Source organism: Pteronotus mesoamericanus, unplaced genomic scaffold (genome assembly GCF_021234165.1).
Source record: "Pteronotus mesoamericanus isolate MK-2021 breed Mesoamerican mustached bat unplaced genomic scaffold, CSHL_Meso_final contig_502, whole genome shotgun sequence".
Classification (NCBI taxonomy): domain Eukaryota; kingdom Metazoa; phylum Chordata; class Mammalia; order Chiroptera; family Mormoopidae; genus Pteronotus; species Pteronotus mesoamericanus.
Window position 1 is genome coordinate 1441871 of NW_026555187.1, and position 15335 is coordinate 1457205.

The window sequence follows — 15335 nt, forward strand, 5'->3', positions numbered from 1 at the left end:
GAGTTGGGTGCTCCACCTGCCCCCACCCTGCTGGAATATAGGAGAAAGCCCGCAGAGCCCACGGTTGGGGGGGGGGGAGGTGGAGAATAGGTTTAGGATACTTTTCATAACAAAGGCCAGTTAAATAGCTGTGCTACTGCCATGGGGCAAGGTGGGTGTGATTTTAGACTGCCTACTAGTCAGGGGAGATGGAGGCCCCTGGATGTTGAGTGATGCTTGCCCTGACCGGGGATGGCAGCCCAATGAATGTAAACTGTACATAAAACTGGCAAATGTAGCTCATTGTAGGAGGAGTCAGAGGTGAGGTCATGCAGGGGGCTCCAGGTCAGGATTTAAACTAAGGGTGGTCAGCCACGAGGGATTTTCGGCGATGCAGCTTGGAAGGGAGGAGAAAGCCATGAAGGAGGAATGATGTAGCAGCCATGTGAGAGGGAGAAGTGAGCAAGCACCTACATAGTTTGTAATCAGGATCCGGCCACGTGGCCTGGTGTAGTGAGGATGGAGACATGTTGCTGCTCTGATTGCACCTGCTCTAGCTGATCCCAGAGACTCTCCCTTGAAAGGTGCCGATCTGCTGCCTGGCAAACCCGGACTCTATATGGACTCTCGGGACTTCCATCTATCCTGAACTTTACCATCAGCTGGTGTACCAGGGCACATGCTTTCCCGGACTATTACATGGAGGCTGATGACAACGTACCCCAGGTCCCAAAGGAGAGAGCTGCTATGAGAGTGTTTGCGCAGCCAGCTTAAATTCAGATACGGAGATGGGGAACTTTTGTGGTTTTTGGCTTATACCCTAGTCAGGAGCAAGGGAAGTGCTGAATCTCAGCACATAAGTGAGACCCAAGGCACCATGTGGATGGGCCTCAGTCTGCTCTGTTATAAATGCACAAACTTAAAAGTGATGTGTTGTTGAGACCATCTGGATGGTGTACATGACTGAATCTGGATAAGGTCTCTATATAAACTTTTAAGATTCTGGCAGGCAGTGTGGAGATCTACTCATCTTACAGCATCCAAGTTCACTTGCTTATTAAGCTAACACCTGGCAATCTGGAATGGTCTACCTCTTCCATCCGTCTCTGCTTGACTTCCGTGCACAGGGGCCAGTTTCAGATTTCGCCGGAGGAACTCCTGAGGCTTGGAACCAACGCTTTTCCTAAGCGGTGGGACTAACTAACAGGTTACTTCAAGGGAAATCTATGGTTTGTTCTTTTCCAGGATGTTTATGGGCATTTACTTTTGAATTTCATATCACTTTCACATGTCACTAAATAGTCTCCCTTCCCCCTCCCCCTTTATCCTCCTCCTCCTCCTCTTCTTCTTCTCTTAATTGATTTCATAGACAGAGGGAAAGGGGGGTGGAGAGAGAGAGATTGATTTGTTGTTCCACTTAATTGCATTCATTAGTTGTTTTTTGTATGTGTCCTGATAGGGGATGGAATCCACAATCTTGGCATTTCAGGACGATGCTCTAACCAACCGAGCTAATCCCGCCAGGGCTATTCTTCTTTTGATTTCCCACCCCAATCATTTACAAATATAAAAACCATTCTTAGCTCATAGGTCATACAAAACAAAACAAACGAACAACAACAACAACAAACCCCCCAAAAAACAACAGGCAGTGTACCAACCCATGACACTGTAAAAAAACGGGAAAACATAGAATAAATTATATTATGTTCCCTAATTTTCCATATTCCCCCGGGGAGGTGTAAAGGCTTGTTTCCATATTAAATACGTTTATATCTCATTTAAACAACTAATTGTATCTGTGAGTAAGTCCTCAAGTTTTCATGGCCTATGGTGGTCCGTATTTCTCGTTAACTAAACTAATTGCTGCGTAATCCATGAATGTTTCCTTTGGTATGACTTCCCAGAACTAGAACTGTGGGTTTTCCATACTTCTCCCTTCAATTTCCCTGGACCCCCAGAGCCCGTCTTTACAGAGGCTGTAACGCAAGGGCTTCTGGGGAGCGTAGTTCTGGCTTGCAGCTAGCGCGTCCGCGGGCGCTGAGCCGGAACATTTCCAGCGGAAGTTGCTTGGCGTGAGAAGGAAGGGAGACAGTTTTCCGCAAACGTCTCTGCTGAGGGTGCGCCTGGAGGACGCAGCGGGGCCGTGGCTCCGCGTGCCCATACGATTGGCCAGAGGCTTTCCGGGCACGCGCACGCGGCGCTTCGTGAGCCCCGCCCTCGAAGGTTGTCTGGGAGTTGTAGTTCGGCCTCCGACCCGAACTCGGCCGTCGAGCGGCGGCTCCGAAGGCCGAGAAATTCCACCGTCTTCAGCGCTTGGCTTGGAAGATGGAACCCGGGCCCGACGGGGCGCCGCTGGCTGGCCTGGCCTGGTCCTCGGCCTCGGCGCCCCCGCCGCGGGGATTCAGTGCGGTGAGCGGCATCGGGGGTCAGGGGTTGAACAGGGTCATTGGCGGCTGCGGGAAAAGCAGGAGCCTGGCTGTGACCCACGTCCCGCCGTAGATATCCTGCACTGTGGAGGGGGCTCCCGCCAGCTTCGGCAAGAGCTTCGCGCAGAAATCTGGCTACTTCCTGTGTCTCAGCACCTTGGGCAGCCTGGAGGTAAGGGGCGCCCACCTCCGGGAACCCCGGGATCTGCCCACTCCCTCTGTCCATTCGCGGGGTCCTACGCCAGGCCAGGAGCGCCGTCCCCGCTCCTGGGTGACTCTTGCTGTGTTCTCCCCACCCAATCCCCAGAATCCGCAGGAGAACGTGGTGACCGATATCCAAGTCCTGGTGGACAAGAGCCCCCTCCCGCCGGGCTTCTCCCCGGTCTGCGACCCCCTGGACTCCAGTGAGGCCCGCGTCGGAGGCTGGGGGTGGGGCGCGCGTCCGTGTCCCTGCGGGGAGGACTAGGGAGAGGGCTGGAGAGGTGACGGGCACGAGATTTCTGAGCCTCGGCCACGCCCTCGATGCACTGGGTGCTGACAGGGTTGGCTGAGGACTCGGAGCCCTGTTTCAGGGCGGGGTGACGGGCCTTGCCCTGCGTAGAAAGGTGCAATCGGCACCGTCTCTGTCCTAGAGTAACAACAGCGACCTGTTTTATTACTGTTAGTGCTACATCTCTTCTCCTTACACTATAGCCAAGATGAACCACGCGCAGTTCTTGTTTTTTATTTCCAGGCTTTCGCACATTGCGTTTCCTGAGCCTTTCCCTGCTCTTCGGGTTAGCTAATACTTCGCCCTCCCCACCCCTCCTTTTTGGCCCCTGTAGCCTTGAAGCTGCCCTTCCGGGCCTGATTGCGCTGCTTTCTAACCAGCTGGTTCTCCCTGCCTCCCACCGTGTCTTGTCATTTATATTTGATTCTCAGGGTGTGTGTATTGATACTGGAGTTAGCAAACTTTTTCTGTAAAGGGCCAGATAATAAGTATTTTAGGCTTTGCAGGCCAGGTGGTGTCTCTTGTATATTCTCTCCCTCCTCCACCAACTCTTAAAAACTGTAAAACTGTAAAACTGTAAAAAACCATTTGTAGGCCTCATGAGCTCTACAAAAACAGAGGCTGGGTGGGATGTGGCTCATGGGCACTCAGTTCTGTCTGATTCTGCAGCTACCCATCCTCACTGTGGTGCATATGGATGAGACTGCCTCAGTGGCTCCTAAAGGCTGCATGGAGTTCCCTCCTATGGCTATATCATTCATGATATAACTACTGTCCTAACACCATCCAGGTGACTGCCTTAAATAGCGCCCTGGCAACCGTCACCTTGGAGCCATCTTTGGGTCCCTTCCCTGCTTTTCCCTCTTCTCACTCCCCTCCCCCCCCACCCCAGAGGCCTCTGTGTCCAAGAAGAAACGCATGTGTGTGAAGTTGGTGCCCCTGGGGGCCGCAGACACGGCCGTGTTTGACATTCGGCTGAGCGGGAAGACCAAGACGGTGCCTGGATACCTTCGAGTTGGGTAGGGCTTCCCCCAGCCTTTGGCCTCCTTCCCCTCCAACTCCCGTGTATACGCTTCTGACCCTCAGGCATCCTCTGTCTCTTATCCCACCTGTCTGTGCCTCAGTTTCCACATGTCAAAACGAGGACAGCCGTACTAGTCTTGTAGGGTTGTCTTGAGGAATAAATAAGTTGCTGTGTCTGAAGTACACGGCGCAGTGATGGAACTCAGCAGTGGCTTCAGATGTGGGCTGAGATGCTGAAAGGAAAATTCCCCAAAATGGCAGGGGTTCCTCCTTTCCTCTCCGGGCTGTTCTCAGCCCTGGCTGCACCTTGGGTCAGAACTCCCACCCACCCCTCTTCCCTCCCCATCTAGGGACATGGGTGGCTTTGCCATCTGGTGCAAGAAGGCAAAGGCCCCTCGGCCAGTGCCCAAGCCCCGAGGTCTCAGCCGGGACATGCAGGGCCTCTCCTTGGACCCACCAGGCCAGCCCAGGTGAGTCCTTGGGCTTGGGGATGGGGGTAGTACTGGGGGAGGGGTCAGGCCTGACCTGGGCTGGCCCTTTGCTACCAGCAAGGGACGCTTCCCGGAGGGGACGTTGTCGAGACTGGGCTCGCGCGCCTCCACCCTGCGGAGGAGTGACTCCATCTATGAGGCTTCCAACCTCTACGGCATCTCAGGTGAGTGCAGGGTGGGAAACTGAGGCACAAGGACAGGGTGTGACTGGCCAAAGGTTTATACAGCCCAGAAGGGGTGGGGCCAAGGTTGGAACCACGCCTGGCTCCACCCCATCTGTAAAGGCTGGGCAGGGGGGATGGAGCCTGGTGCGTGGGCTGCTGGGGTGGGGTGGGCAGCACCCAGGCCCCAAGCTCCCTGCTCATCAGCTACTTACTTCCACCACCCCCAACCCCACCTGTGCTTTCCTCAGCCATGGATGGGGTTCCCTTCACGCTGCACCCCCGATTCGAGGGCAAAAGCTGCGGCCCTCTGGTGAGTGTGCCCTGGGGGAGCGTGGGTTGCCAGCCTCTGCCCACCGCCCTCCTAGTGCGGGAACACAGGGGCCACCGTCCATGCACCCAGCCCCCAGCACTGAGGCCCATGTTCCTGGGCGGGGGGAGGCTGGGGACCATGGGGTGGGGGCCGGAGGGCCTCTCTCTGGAATGAGAGGGTCAGGAAGGGCAGCCAGGTGCTGGTCGCCAGAGGCTGTGTCAGGAAGAGGGAGGGGACGTTCAGGCAGATATGGAGGGGGCCCTCCTTAAAGAAGAGGAAAAGGGGGTTCAGGTGGGGGTCTGGGCCCAAGACTGACCTGCCCCTGCCCACCAGGCCTTTTCTGCCTTTGCTGATCTTACCATCAAGTCGCTGGCAGACATCGAAGAGGAGGTAGGTGCTGGGGCAGGTAGGAAGGGTGGGGGTGTTGGTGCCCTGCCCCCCACCAGGCCACCTCAGTCTCCCGTGGCCACACCCCGCCTCTCTGGGGCTGAAGACTCTATCCGTCCTCCCCGTCTATTGTGGCACCCCTCACAGCCCCGCGCTCACCCTGTGCTCTCCCACCCCCCAGTACAACTACGGCTTCGTGGTGGAGAAGACAGCAGCTGCCCGCCTGCCCCCCAGCGTGTCGTAGCCCCTTTGCCACTCCAGGGAAGCATCTGCTCCCCGCACCGCGGGACTGGCAGCTGCCCCGCCCTAGCCCGTTTTGGGGACCTTGGCGGCGCAGGGCATTCTGGACCCTCAGCCACCTGGGAGGCTGCCACCATGGAGGAGGTGGACCTGGCTGCTTGGTGACAGGCCTCCTGCCCCAGTCCCTGCAGGGCAGGGGTGGGGGTGAGATGGAAACCAGTGCCTTCAAGTCATTTGTGTCAAAACTCTCTGGTGCCCGGAGGCCACATGGCTGTCCTCTTAGCAATAAACACTGTGCTGTCTGTCATCTGGAGTCCTGATCCTGGCCCTGGGTGTGGCTCGTGGCCTTCACCTTGTGCAAGCCGGGCAGCCGTGCGCCCAAAAACACGTGAAATCCTGGAGGGAGGTTGCGCTGTCACTGCTTGTATCCTGCAGAACGGGAAACTGAGGCTCGGCGAGGGCCTGGCCCAGGATTCTATACCGCAAAGAAGACCCTGTCCTGCTCCTCTGGCCTTGTGCAAAACAGTAGTAACAGCTACTATTTATCCCGGGGACCATGTGTCCGACACCTGAGACAGGGTTTCTCATTTAACCTGCCCGCACAGCCCAGTGGGAAGCCTGTGTTTTGTCATCATTTTACAGATAGGGAAACTGAGGCAGGGAACTGCTAAGGTCCCAGCTGGGATTAGAACCCAGAGCCTGCTCTCAACCAGGAAGCTGCTGTGTGCATCCCTTTCCCTCCACTGTGCTACGGGTGCATGCGCATGCGGTCGACCTTCACTCTTTGCAGTAGTTCCGTTTCATGAAGCTGTGGCAAAGAGTTGAATCAGGGAGTACTGGACTCTTTGGCGGAACGGCTGGGTTTCTATGAGTCTCCGGTCGCATTTTTGTCAAGTGTTTGATACATGGCCTTGTTTTGTGTGTGTGTTAAGATACCGTGTTTATTATATGTACTGCTGATTTGTTAGCATTGACCTCACCCCCAACAGCAGGTTAACTCACACCTGAGCAAAGCTTATCTAACACGTGTTGTCTCTGAAAGGCACGTTGCAGCCTCCTGGAGCTTAGGGACACCCTCCAGCACTAAGCTCAGGACCTTTTATAAACAATGCCAAGGAAAAGCATAAAAATGTGGAAAATAGACTGCAAAAAGACTCGTTTACAGCCTGTGTGCACCTCCGCTGTGGACATGCGCCTCCTGGGACTCGAAGTTCTCCCTGCTCCGTGCCTGTCTTCCAGTGACCACAAAAGCACCAGGAGTATGTGGATTTGCAAATCTGGAATCTGCCAATAATGAGGGTTGACTGTGAGAAATTAACTGCCCCAGGCTCACGTTCTGTCACCTGTGTGCTTCCCCTTTCTGCTCTCCCCCACATCGCTGTGGCAGCAGGGTGGCCCGGGCTCTGCCGCTGTCAGGAATGTCCCCAGACCTCTGTGGCTCAGAAAGGCGAAGGCTTTTTTCTCATCCACACCACATCCCCGCGGCGGTGATGCAGCGGACTCTGCCGGGTGTAGTTGTGCAGAAATCCACCTGGAGGGGCGGCCCCTATCCGCCCTGACGGTGGGGACAGATAGGCTCAGGGAGTCTTGCATTGTTAGTTAAATACCCTGGCCAGGAAGTACCTTCCTCAAGTTCTGCTCACAGCTCATTGGCCGGAACAGGTCCCATGGGACCTGAAGGAACCACCCAACGTGGCCCCTGTGTCTAGCAACACTGCCCCAGGGGTCTCATGTCGGGGGACTGCCCTGCACAAGGTTCTGAAGGAAGAGGGTTCCCTGCTCTGTGGTCTGAGAGGCAAAATTCTACTCTGGGGGTCTGATGGGGGGAGACTAGCCTTGTTTTAGGGTCTGAAGGGGGAGACAAGCCCCAGCTCTGGTTTGAGGAAGGAGAGGCAAAGCCCTGCTCTGGGGGGTTTAATGGGGGAGACAGCTCTCCCGGAGGAGGTGGGGGGGAAGACCATGCAAAATGTACCCCTCCCCCACACGCTCAGCTGCCTTGAGAAAAGTAGGCCTCCAGGGCTAAGGTATCTCCCACATCTCCCACTCTGGGCTCTGCCAGCCCCAGCCAGGTCTCGCCCAGGCTGCTCTGGCGCCGGCCTGGGAATTCGATCTGGTTGGAAAGCAAAGGCTGTTTGTTTGCCCTGGTCGCCTTCTCTGCCACCCTGAAACCAGCCCTGGATCACTTTCCAGGGCAACCATGTGTGATCGGGGCCCTTGGATAACCTGTGCTGGCCTCCGGTCTAACTGGACCAGCCGTCATGGGACCCTGCAAAAAATCCCAACCGTCTGAGGCCTGCTGGACCTGGGCCTTCCCAGCCCCCTGGAGGGTCCAGGGCCATATCAGTCCAAACGGCCCCAGGCTGCGCCAGCATCGTCTTGGATACAGAGAGAGCAAAGCCTCGCTTTTCTTGCCTTTTCCTCACTCCCAGGTGCTGAGAGCCAGGCATTGCAGGAACCTGGGTATCGAGGGGGACGTTTCTGGAGAGACAGGGTCGCAGCTCCCCTGCTCACTAACTGGTGACCCTAAGCAGTGACTTAACCTCTATACATCTAGAACATGTCATCACCCTAAAAGGAAAACCCATTAGCAGTCACTCGCCCAGCCCCTCCCCTAGCCCCTGACAGCCACCAGTCTGTTTTCTGTCTTTGTGGGTTTGCCTGCTCTGGATATTTCATATAGAATCATGAACACGTGACCTTTTGTGTCCGGCTTCTTTTACTCAGGGCGGTGTTTCCGAGGTTCATCCACGCTGTAGCCTGTGTGAGGGCTTCACTCCTTTTCAAGGCCGAGTGATACTGTGTGGATGGACCACATTTGGTTCATCCATTCAGTTCGTGGGGCACTTCCGGTGACTGGCTAGTGCTGCTGTGAACATGCACATACGAGGATTTGTTTGAACACCTGTTTTCAATTCTTTTAGGCCTCCTTAAATTTTGTACTCCCACCCTAGTCCTGGCCCTGGGGATGAGGTCGAGGGGTCCAGCTCCTAGTCCCCCTGACCCGTGCTGGAGGCCTCCCGCACTGGCGACCGGCCAGCCGGGTCCATCCTTCCCTCTTTCGCCCCTCCTCCAGCTGCATCCCCAAGGCCTGCCCCGTCCCAGGGAGTTCTCAGAAACTGGAGTCTCCAGTATTCCTCAGGCACCTGCTCTGTCCTGGGTCTCTGCGTGGTGGGGTTCCAGCCATTGCTGTTATGTGGCCTCACTTCTCAGGCCTCAGTTTCCCCAGCCCTGAGTGGGGTTGTCCTGAAGATTAACTGAGGACAGGAAAGCACCTGGCCCGTGCCTTCAATACCAGGCATGCAATGAAGACATAACACTTATCCTTATTTTATCCTCTTTGTTGATAGGCATCATGCTCACCAAGAGCCCAAGCTCACTGGGCACCCATGTGTCAGATGCCACATGGGATGCTCATGTGACCCCACCCCACTGGTGAGGAGGAAGTCTGCAGCTCCCTGGGGACCCAGGGAGAGATGGCCAAGGTTGGTGGGGCACCCAGGTCTGTAATCAGCTGGGTCTCCACCTGGGGTCAGGCTTGGGGACTGGCCCTCCCTGCTGGGTGCTGTCACTTCTCTGCCCATCGGGAAGGGTCCCGGGGGCTTCCTTTGCTGCCTTTGAGGCTCCTCTGCTACTTGGGCCCTAGAGTCCCCATGTGGCTCAGGAATGGACAGGGTGGAAGACTTTTGGGGATATCTGTACATTTGGGGTAGGGGTGTGGGGGGTCAGGTCATCCCTACCCCCAGTGAAATTGATATACATGAAGATTTGTGGGAGATGGTTCCCAGGCGGGTCTATAAGGAGCAAACCCTCTGTCTCCCACTCCTACCCACCTCCACCCTTGTCACCCCCACCCCTTACCCCAAGCCTGGGCTTGGCCACGAAGGACATTCAGGTGTGGCCCAAGTGATGTGGAGATAGTGAGGGTCAGAGTTTACTTCCGGGTCCCGCGGGACGGGAGCGGGGCCAGGGCCTCTGGAGACTCATAGGGCTCCGAGTCATCCACCCAAGCCCTGTCAGTTCCAGGAAACCCAGAAACTGGCCATCAACCCTTCTTTTCCAGCTACCAGGTGCCCTGACAGACAGCATCACAGGCTGACACACATTGAAGACCTACTGTGCCCAGGCCCCCCGGAATGGCTTGCACAGTCTTATGGGAGTCCCAGGTGGAGGGATTGATTCTGTCCCCATTTTATAGACGAGGAAACTGAGACACAGAGCGGTGAAGCCCTCAGCCACAGACCCACAGCCAGGAGTCTGGGTGCAGTCCTTTAGGATGCTGTGGACCTGGACTGCTCTGAGCTCTGCACACAAAGATTTCAAAGGCTCACAGACCGGAAGAAGTCGCAGAGACTTGCACTGTCAGCAGCATGGGGGTTACAGGACCCAGGTTCGAATCCTGGCTCTGATGCTCAGTACTGGCCGGGGGACCCCTGGTGAGTCACTGCCCTCTCTGGGCCTCGGTTTCCTCATCTGTAAAATGGATGAGGACATTTAGAGAGCCACTGCCTAAGCCCCACCCTCCTTTCCTATTCCAGAACCTCAACTGTCTGTACAGCTACATTTCCCAGTCTCCCCTGCAGCAAGATGTGGCCATATGAGTGTTCTGGTCAGCGAGGTATAAGCAGAAGGGACCCAGGGCCTCCCAGGAAGACTTCCAAAAGATGCTGAGCCAGCTTTGGCCTCTGCCTTTCTCTCCGAGTAAGGACATGAAGGCTGGAGCCTGGCAGCTATACTGTGCCATGAGGCAACCTTGAGGACCAAAGCCAGGGATGCTGTGAATTGAAAAATAAAAAAAATTGTATTGCTACTGTGACTGATCCTGGACATATCTCTATAGAGAGCTCTTTCTGCTGCCTGAAACCAGCTCTCTATCCCTGATCCCTGAGCTCATACCAGTGTGGAGTCTTTCCCTGAACCCCCTGGCTTGTGGCCCAGCATGCTGCGCATCTCATGGGTGACCCCTTCCCAGTGTCCTCCACCAGCCAACAGTGTCCTGTGCATGCGGGATACAGGCAGGCTGCTCTCCCGGCCCCCACCCACAGCTGCAGGTGCCGAGGCAGTGACTGAGGGTCTGAGGGGGTCCCCAGGTTCTGGGCAGAATGAGTAAGGGGTTTGGTGGTGGGTACCCTGCTGGGGTGGAGCCCCGGGGCTGGCCTTGGAGACGTCAGCAGAGCGGACAGGGTCGTCTTCAAAGTGCGGTGGGGACAGCTCATGGAGGCCACGGCGAGTGGCCCGGGCAGCCCGGAGCAGAGTGTGGGTCAGCACAGCCACCAGGGCCAGGGCACCCAAGCCGAGGATGGAGGCGGCTGCTGCTCCTGCCTCGATCTCGAAGAGCAGCAGGGCGTAGAGAGACAGTGCTGGGGGAGAAAACACTTCTCATTTATTCAGTCAACAAACATTTGCTCTCTAAGCCCTGGGGGAGCTTTCCAAAGAGGGGGGCAGTCATTCAGAACTGACCAACAGGGCAGGCACATGGATTAACTCATCGGACCCACTCACAACTCATACCGTCATGATGTCAAATTGATGATGAGTTAACTTTGTTATATGTACTTTAGCACAACTAAAACAACCCAGATCTCAGATTTCCTGAATCCCTGTGATTGGCCTTGAGTGAATCAGAGCTCCTCTCTGGCCTCTGTTTGCTGATCTGAACAAGATGGGTGGTGACCTGACCTTGAGGACCTGTATTGGTCTCTGTCTCCCTGTCCAGTATCCAGCTGGCACCATTCTTTACTGTGGGGACTATCGCATGCATTGTAGGACATTTACCAGTGTCTACCCACTAGATACTAATAGTACCCTCCTCCTACCCTGCTGTGGCAACCAAAAACATCTCCCAACATTGCCAAATATCCCCTGGGATGTAGAATCAGCCCCCACTGAGAACTGCCAGTCCAATCTCTACCCCCCAACCCTGGGGGCTGGTCTAGGAGCTCTGACCCACCCCTGTGGCATCAGTGCTGTGTATGGTACTAGGTTTGGCCAATCAGAACGCTTCTCTAGTTGTAGTGATTGGTGTAGGGCTTTCACATGACCCAAGCTCAGCCAATTAGAGTCAACCCTAAGACTCTTGCTTGGGATAGGAGGACCTAGGAATTTCTTACTGCATTTCCTGGGGAACTTGTAAGAGAGAAGCCCAGGGCTGATAGAGGACTTTTTGGCACTTTGCTGGGTATTTTTATGCCTTCTCTGGCTCTTCACTTTTGCTTCTGAAGATGCCACATTGCATCATGTATGACATTTTAAAGCAAGGCTGAGGACTTTTTTGCTCTAAACTTTTTTCAAATTATAAGAGAAAATTAATTTAGAAAGTTACAGAGGTAGAAAAGGTGAGCCAGCTGGGCTGCGTGGGCTCAGGAAATGAGTCAGAGGCAAAAGAAGGGAACTTGGAGCTTAGCAAAAAGAAAGGCAGAGCCCTGGCTGGCATGGCTCAGCGGATTGAGCACTGGCCTGTGACCAAGAGGTTGACGGCGCCTCCAGGTCAGGGCACTTGCCTGAGTTGAGAGCCAGGTCCCCAGTTGGGGTGCAAGTGAGAGGCAACTGATTGATATTTCTCTCCCACTCTTTGTCCCTCCCTACCTGCCCCCCTTTAAAAAAATAAAAAATAAAAATAAAAAGGCAGAGAGAACATGCCTTGGGAAGGAAAGGGGGAAAAGCCTAGTCGTGATCAAGAGAGAAAAAAAGTGCACCCCTCTAAACATTTTTGAAAAAGATCTTTATAATTATCCTTTTTTGTCTCTGGTTAGCAACAAATGGAGGATTGGCTGGACATGCTGGGGAATTCTTGCCAAGTGAGCTCACCTAACCTCAGAAAAGAATCTAAATGGGAGCTGAATGATTTCTTAATTTAATGCTGAATGAAACTGACATAGTTACCTTTTTTTCCCCCTTTTGTGAGTTTTCTCGAATATTAGAAGTAGGATACTGTACTCTCTAAGTCTCCGACATTTTTGTTGGCTCATGAAAAGACTGGAGGCTGTAGGCATTTTGCCAAAAGCACTCCAGGAGACAGGCATCTTTCTCAGGGGACGGCGGGTGAAGAGGTGAAGCAAGAGGCGTTTCCGATGGCCTCATTTGAGCGCCTGGATTCAGTCACACCCGAGGCCAACAAACCCTGATCTTCTCAGATACATGAGTCACCCCATTCTCTCTCTCTCTCTCTCTTTTTTTTTTAAACCCACATCTGGAGCATTTTATTAAATCAAAAGTTATGCAGAGTTCCCTGCACTTTATATACAAATTTCCACAATGAGCCCTAAGTTCACATCTTATAAATACATATTTTAAATATATCTTCTAAACTTCTATTTCTCTCTTGTGGGACCAAGAAAAAAACACTGATAGTAAATCCCTGTGTTTCATTCAACTGAGTATTTCCCCCCCCCAGTTAAACAGGTTGTTTATCAGGCTGCCAGGGGTCTGCAGACCATCAACACATTTTTCAAAATTACAACCAAATATAGGTGTCAGGAGTTTCTTTAAAGAAACTTGATGATTTTATCAGCAGGTACGAGAGCACATAGATCTAAGAAAAGGCATTACAAGTCAGGGAAGAGAAGAGAGGGCGATGTGTCCTCTGGCATCCAGCTAACTATTTCTTACTTGGCTTCATGGTTGGGGATTTAAAATTGCATTTCAGGTTTATAAGGTGTGCTTTTTCCCCCTTAAGTCAGTCTTGAGCTGGAAGTTCTGATTATTTGTAGCTAAAACAATTTTTTGCTAAGGCCAACCTCTGACATGCTATTTCCTGAAATCATCAAGGACACAGAAAATTTTGTTCAAATGTAGAAAACTGATGAATCAGAAGAGTTCTGAAGACAAGTACCATTGCTGAATCCCCCCTCCCCTGATGGAGCCAGATGTTTTCAGGCTTTAAGTGGATTAACTCAAAATCCCCTTAGCAAGTCTATGAAGCAATGAATTGTTATCATCCAATTGTACTGATGAGAAAACTGAGACACCGAAGGAATTTTCCCAAGGCCCCAGAGCAAGAGAGTGTCAGAGCCAAGAGTCAAACACAGGCAGGGTGGCTCCAAAGTAGACCCCAGTTATGGGACCATTACCCCTGGCCACCCCAACCCAAAGTCCTACATCCCCTGTCCTATACCCCAGTACGTACCTGCTAAGTAGACAGAGACCCCACAGCAGAAGAGGCCAAGGGCTATGTGTCTGAGGAGGCGGCAGTCGTAGAAAAAGCTATCAGACCTGGGAGGGAAGACGGCAGGACGAAAGGGCTCAGGAGGTGGAGCTGGTTGGGGAGGACTGGGAGGGAGGGAATGGCCCAGCTTTGGGGAAACGAGATCTACATGAAGATCTATGCATCCTTCCAGGTAAACGTTCACCACCGTTTACCATCTATCCATCCCCATCGATTATTCAACTGCCTGGCTATCCGTCCATTTAACCATGCCTATGAATCCATCCATCCATTCGTCCATCCATCACTGCAACCCTAGCTCTAACCCATCCATCCGTCCACCGTCCCTCTCCCATTCACCATCCATCTGTCCATTCATCCATCCCTCACCCACCGCCCATCCATCCATCATCCATTCCCTTCCCCAATAACCCATCCATATACATCAGGTCATTCAAACACTGAACGCTCACAAAGCAGCTATTATTTACGGACACTTTCTAGATACCTAACTTCCGTTACTTTACAGACCATAAGTTTATTTGGCAGATGAAGAAACTGAAGTTCACTTGCTACCAGTGATTAGATAGAAACAGATTCTCAAAAGCTGACACCGCGGACCTAGTTTGGAGACTGGCGCCGGGCGGCGGGCTTCTGCAGTGGGCACTCTCTGAAAGTCATCTCCCACCGGTACAATGGAAGTGCCTCCTCCCTGGTCTCCCTGCACTTAGAGCTAAGTGTTCCCTAAATGACAAGCGCTTTCACCACTTAGCTAGCTGACCCCGGGCCTCTCTGAGCCTCAGTTGCCATATATGTAAAATGGGTGGTTGGGGGCGCGGCTCGCAGCAGCAGTTGCACCCGCTGTAAATTTTCAACTAATAAAGAGTGGAGGAAGGGAGGCAGGGAAGGAAAAAAGGAGCGAGGCAGGGAAAGACGATGAAGGGATGGGGTAAGGGAGGGAAGCTCCCCCCGCCCCACCTGAGTCCCAGAGAGGGGCAGTGGCTCTCCTGGGCTCGCCCAGCCCTGGGCCGGGCGGAAGGGCCAGTCCTACCTGCCGGGGCCGGGCCCCCTGGCCAGCTCGGCGCCCAGGTGACCGCAGAGCGCGGCGAGCAGCAGGCAGGAGAGGCCCAGCACCAGGGTGAGCGCGGCGAGCGCGGCGGCCAGCGGCAGCAGCGCCCCGGCCGCGTCCTCCGGCAGCCCCGGGCCCTCGCCCAGCTCCGGACCCAGCCCGTCAGCGCGCAGCCCCCGCAGCTCTGCGCGGCCCGCCTGCAGCTGGAACAGCAGTTGCGCTCCCAGCGCCGCCAAAACAGCCGCCGCGACGGCCAGCAGGATCATCGCGACCAGCACCCGGCCGCCGTACGAGCGGGCCATGGCGGGGGTCCTGCGGGCGGGGGACAGTCGAGGAGTTAGAGGTTTTCCGGGGCACTGGAGTTGGGGGTGGCGGGGGTCCAGGAGGGGGGCGTCGCAGAGGTGTCTGAAAGTTGGAAGGGCTTCAGGGGCCTCGGGGTCCTGGTCGCAGTGGGGACAGGGAAGCTCCGCGAAAACTTCGGACGGTCTTTTTCCTCCCTCCGAGGACCCTGCGGGCGCCCCCTCCCGGCCTCAGGTGCAGGCGGGGAGGGGCCCTTGAGGGGCGGGACCAAGAAGGGCGGAGCGGCCCCGGGAGGGGCCGAAGGCGCGGTGGC

General features: G+C 54.7%; 2 protein-coding genes across 2 annotated transcripts; one reads left to right on the plus strand and one right to left on the minus strand.

Annotated features, from left to right (window-relative positions):
* Positions 1-2243: 2243 nt before the first annotated feature.
* MVB12A (multivesicular body subunit 12A) lies at positions 2244-7410 on the plus strand. Its single transcript, XM_054578866.1, has 9 exons — positions 2244-2391; positions 2482-2580; positions 2716-2812; positions 3791-3917; positions 4272-4391; positions 4470-4576; positions 4825-4886; positions 5220-5276; positions 5455-7410. Exons 1-9 carry the CDS (start codon positions 2308-2310, stop codon positions 5515-5517), a joined length of 816 nt encoding a protein of 271 aa, XP_054434841.1. The 5' UTR covers positions 2244-2307; the 3' UTR covers positions 5518-7410.
* Positions 7411-10400: 2990 nt separating this feature from the next.
* TMEM221 (transmembrane protein 221) lies at positions 10401-15024 on the minus strand. Its single transcript, XM_054578699.1, has 3 exons — positions 14705-15024; positions 13636-13721; positions 10401-10870 (listed from the first exon to the last, which is right to left on the minus strand). The coding sequence occupies exons 1-3, from the start codon at positions 15022-15024 to the stop codon at positions 10401-10403; spliced, it is 876 nt and encodes a 291-aa protein (XP_054434674.1).
* Between the last annotated feature and the right edge of the window lie 311 nt (positions 15025-15335).